Source organism: Octopus bimaculoides, chromosome 2, assembly GCF_046866305.1.
Source record: "Octopus bimaculoides isolate indiv1 chromosome 2, ASM4686630v1, whole genome shotgun sequence".
Classification (NCBI taxonomy): domain Eukaryota; kingdom Metazoa; phylum Mollusca; class Cephalopoda; order Octopoda; family Octopodidae; genus Octopus; species Octopus bimaculoides.
The window spans coordinates 42461991-42467587 of record NC_142929.1 but is presented as its reverse complement, the minus strand read 5'-3'; the positions used below and the strand labels follow the sequence as shown (position 1 = coordinate 42467587).

Sequence of the window (5597 nt, the reverse complement as noted above, 5' to 3'; positions counted from 1 at the left end):
AAGTGTCACATATTTTTACAGATAAATTCCTCTATTTGCATAATATCGAGGTCTCTTTCTTTCTTTTGTTGTCCTTCCTGTCAAATATATATATATATATATGGACATACACATATATACATACATATGTATACACACATACATATAAAAACATGAGCACAAGCGCATAAACATGCTCACACAAGCACACATACATACATACACACAGAGAGAATACGTACATAAACATAACCTAAAAGTGTAATAAGAACTAATAAGAAAATGAGAAAGAGGTAATCAATAAGACTATTTAAGGTTAATGAAAAGAAATTTGGACATATGTTTACAAGAGGAAACTCTTTCATCTCTCGAATTTAAGATCGAACCGTTCATTTTCATAATTATATTAGACTCTTCAAGGCTTGAGCACCAATTTCGAGAAACTAGCTTCAAATCGATTTGTGGTCATCGAATATTCTTTCGAGGAAGAAGATTCCTACTTTCTACTTTTTGCAACACTTCAGCGCATGCCTGTTGACCGTTTCCTGCGTTTTAGCTTGTCTTACAAAGTCCCTTTGAAAAATTCAAATTTGATTGCAAAGAATTCAAATTTGATATCAAAGAATCCAAACTAGATCGAAAACATCTCTTCGAAACGCCAGTGTTATAATGGTGGCAGCTGACGAAGGATATGTTCTCTATATGTGGCCTGCGTGTTTTTTGTACCTTGTTTATCATTTTGTCCATGTTTTTTTGCAACGTCATGTACCCAGATATGCATCTATATATACATGCAGATGAAGGTATGTACATACATGTACATATATATGCATATACTCATATTTTATATATATATATATATATATATATATATATATATATATATATATGTATGTATGTATGTATGTATGTATATGTGTTTATGTGTTTGCATATGTGTGCATACATATATTCGGACACACATATACCCACACATATGTATGCCTGCATGTATGAGTGCGTAGGGCGGTAAGGTCGCTTAAATAGTGCAAAACTCACAATTTACGGCAAAGTACTAAATAAAGCGCAGGAAAGTAGAGTGGAGATATTTCCTTATGCTATCATCTGAACAAAATATTAATACATACGCAATACACATAGTTACAAAATGTAGCTATATAACGCTACATATTACATACACGCATGCACACGCATATACGTATGCAAGCAAACTAACATACATACATACATACATACATACATACATACATACATACATACATACATACATACATACATACAAAAAACTTTCCAAAAATTTAGCACATAAATACATATGCATGCATCTAGACATGAAAATATATACATAAAAACGCATCCATAAAACAAACATACAAATCTGCGCATACACTAACACCAAATACTGCACACACACACACACACACACACATATGCACAAATACCTAGATGATGTTGATAAAAGTTCCAATGAAGGAACCTTGAATCTATGTTAGAGTCCGGCTCTTTCTCTATGGACAAGAAATACAGAAATGAAACTGATTGATAACATACATACATACATACATACATACATGAATTTGTATGTACGTAGATGTACTGAGCACCCATTCATTGACATATACTGTGATATGTGATATATATCAGTTAACGTACAAACCTACGATGGCGTTTATTTTTTTTTAACAAATCTATTGTACCTATTTATACTTACATTTTCGGTTTAAGCTCATATAATTCTCATTTCAAAACCCTTCTTTCTCTCCTCTCACTCTATCTACCTATCTCCCACTTCCTCCTTCTTACATTCTCTCTCTTTCTTTCTCTCTCTCTCTCTCTCTCTCTCTCTCTCTCTCTCTCTCTCTCATTTCTCTGTGATTTTGTCTTATTCTTTCTGCGATACATCCTTCATATTTGCTACTTTTTCTCTTCGCCGTTTTTCTCTCTCACACATAGTGTCTTTTCTCTTCACATGTTCTCTCTCTCTCTCCCAGTGTCTTTTTCTTTGTTATTTTGCCCCTCTTCCTCTCTCTCTCTCCTATCCATCTATCTCTCTTTCCCATCCCCCCTCTCTCTCTCTCGGTATCTCTTTCTTCCATCTTTTCTTCTCTTTCTTCCTCCCTTTCTATCTTTCTCGTTCCTTTTTCTTTCTTGTTTCTCTCCCACTCTCCTTCTAACTCTATGCATTTCTCTGTTTCATATCCCCACTGTTTGCTATTCCGCATTCTTTCTTTCCCGTTACTCTACCTTTCTCATTCTTCATTCATCAGTCGGTTTTCCCCACTCAATCTATGCATCTTTTCTGTCTATTTTCCATATTCTTTATAACACACACACACACACACATACAAATAATTTTTTCTTTTGTCTAATCTGCTAATGACAAGTGACTCTCGCTCTCCTCCCCCTCTCTCTCTCACCTTCACACAGATACACACACACACACACACAAACACACACTCGCAGTAATACACATACATATACAAACGCGCAGATTATCCATCCCTTTCGCTTTTCTGTCGTCTGCTCCTATACCTTTACAAACGATGTTTTTGAATATCTCCTCCTTTACCCTCACCCCCACCTCTCTCTCCACCACTGCCCTATTGTCTGTTGCTACCAGTGACTCGTGACTCTTTACAGAGCCACCTACTGATTCACAATATTCTTGTTCCTTACTCCACCTCTCTCTCTCGCTCTCTTTTCTCAGCCTTTCTCTTTCACCTATCAATCTATCACTTCATCAATCTATCTTTTTATCCATCCATCTATTTAGCTATGCATCTATCTACCTCACTCTCACATTCTCTTCCACTCTCTCTCTCCCTTCCCCTTTCTTTCTATTTCTCTCTCTTTACCACAGTCTTATCGTCTGCTGCTTCCAGTGACTTTTCCCAGAGCCACTTAATGATTCGCTGCATTTGTTCCCCTCTCACACTTTGTCTCTTTCTTTCAAAATCCTCATTCTCCTTTCTCTCTCTCTCTCTCTCTCTCTCTCTCTCTCACTATGCCTCTTTCTTTCTCCTTCCACCATAGTCCTGCCGTCTGCCATCAGTGAATCTACACAGAGCTACTTAATGATTCGCTGCATACTTGCCGCTTATCCTCCTTTTCTAGACCTCCCTCCTCATCTCTCTCCATCTCTTCCTCTCTCTTACAACCTCCTTTTCCTTTCTCTTTGTAACTACCAAATCTTCGATCCCCAACTCGATAATAGACCAAGCTTTCTCTCTCTCTCTTTCATTCTCTCTCTCTCACTCTCAATCTATCAATCTATCAATCTCTGACTCTTTCTTCCCCTCCCACTCTCCCCCCCTCTCTCTCTCTTTCTTACACACACATGCAAGCACATACACATACACACTTTCAGAAGTATACTCTCTTTCTCTCTCTCTCTCTCTCACACACACACATACACACACACACATACATACACTCACACACACACACTGATACATGTACTGACGCAAACACATAATGGATTGTGTAAAAGAGACCAACTGCTACAGATATAAGATAGCAGTAATCTTGACAAGATATCACATAAAGCAAACACACACATACACGCATACACACATACACACGTACGTACACACGTATGCTCACACGCACACACACACGCACGTAGCATGCATGCACACATGTATACTAATATACATGCACACTCACACAAGTTTTGTAGCAGCAGCAACAACAACAACAACAACAGCTCACACTCGGCCACATTATTATTAGAAGAAACCAGTTGTAGAACTGAACTAAAAAGCACGCTTTGCAGCACTTCACCGTTCACCGTTCAGCGTACAGTGTTCAACGTTGAAACTTCAGAGTGACCGGGCGAGAAATGATGAACACAGCCGCCGACTGTATAACAGACGACCGTAAGTAGAAACAAAACACAAAGCCTAAGTAAAAATGCATAAAGAAAAAAGAATGAACGAATTAACGAATGAACGAATGAATGAATTAATTAATTAACGAAGAAAGGAAGGAATTTACGAACGAACGAATGAATTTACGAACGAACGAATTGATTAACTAACGGACGAATGAGTTAATGAAAGAACGAATGAATGAAACAAATTAATGAATTTACGAACGAAAAGGATGAATTTTGGAACGAAAGAGTTAATTTACCTACGAAAGAGTTGATTTACCTACGAAAGACTGAATGAAAGAATGAATGAACGAATTGAATGAATGAATGAATGAATGAACAAAACAAAAAGAAACAGACGACCGTAAGTAGAAACAAAACAAAACCTAAGTAAAATGCATAAAGAAAAAGAATGAACGAATGAATTAATTAATTAACGAAGGAAGGAATGAATTTACGAACGAACGAATGAATTTACGAACGAACGAATGAATTTACGAACGAAGGAATTGATTAACTAGCTGACGAATGAATTAATGAAAGAACGAATGAATGAAACAAATTAATGAATTTACGAATGAAAGGATGACTTTAGGAACGAAAGAGTTAATTTACGTACGAAAGACTGAATGAAAGAATGAACGAACGAATTGAATGAATGAATGGATGAATGAACAAAACAAAAAGAAACAAACACTCAAAGAAAAAAATGCATATTTGATCTTACTGTTCTTGTTGGTGGAGGTGGTGGTGATGGTGGTAGTTAGGTGACGTTTAATCCCAGATCAATCCTGAATTAGTAGATATGATTGATAACATTCCAAGACTCCTTCCCAGTTACATTTGAACATTTCGAAGCAAATGATATAATTCATCCTTTTCTTTTTTATTTTTTTTTCGTTTATTCTTTTTATTTTGAAATCATTAACGTGTCTTTGTATGAAATATTGCAGTTATTTTTAACAAACCAAGCAACTTTTACTTTCATTTTCAAAAAAAAAAAAAGGTGTTTCTAGCCAAGACAGTGTTTTATAAACATTTTACACCTTGATGTTGTTATTGCAGTTGATGTTGTTGTTGTAGCTTTGTTCCTGAAATACTGTTGCAGATATCTTTCCATGGTTCTCGGTTCTCGGTGTTCTAAACTGTTTTTGTTGTACTTGTTGCTGTTGTCGTTCTTGATATAAACAATGACAATCAAGTGATATATGATTTTTTCATTTTGTAACCGATGTATATTTTGTTTTTGATGATGATGATAATGATGATGATGATGATGATGATGATGACGATGATGACGATGATGATGATCATCATCATCATCATCATTAGCAGCAGCAACAGCAGCAGCAGCATAGTATTGTAATTATAATAGTAATTACATGATATTTCAAAATTTTAATATGGCTCTTATACACTAGACACACATACGCACGCACACATACACACACATTTAATATATATATATATATATATATATATATATATATATATATATATATATATATATATATATATATATATATATACATATATACATACATATATGTATGTATATATGTATGTATACATATATATATGGCCACAGACTTCGGACTCAAACATATAAAAGAATATGCATGCATGCATACATACATACATACACATACACACACACACACACACACACACACACACACACACATATATATATATATATATATATATATATAGATATATATATATATATTTAATTATATGTATT

General features: G+C 35.1%; 1 protein-coding gene across 2 annotated transcripts in view; it reads left to right on the top strand.

The window, feature by feature from the left end:
• The first annotated feature begins 2444 nt into the window (after positions 1-2444).
• The window catches only part of LOC106880539 (nuclear receptor subfamily 2 group E member 1), a 76961-nt gene continuing 73808 nt past the window's right edge, over positions 2445-5597 (top strand). The window contains exon 1 of one of the 2 annotated variants that reach the window (XM_089344427.1): positions 2445-3857. In XM_089344427.1, the coding sequence (XP_089200553.1) occupies positions 3821-3857 (37 nt within the window). In that variant the 5' untranslated portion in view covers positions 2445-3820. The remainder of the gene's footprint in view (positions 3858-5597) is intronic. The other variant, XM_089344434.1, reaches the window with a different exon arrangement.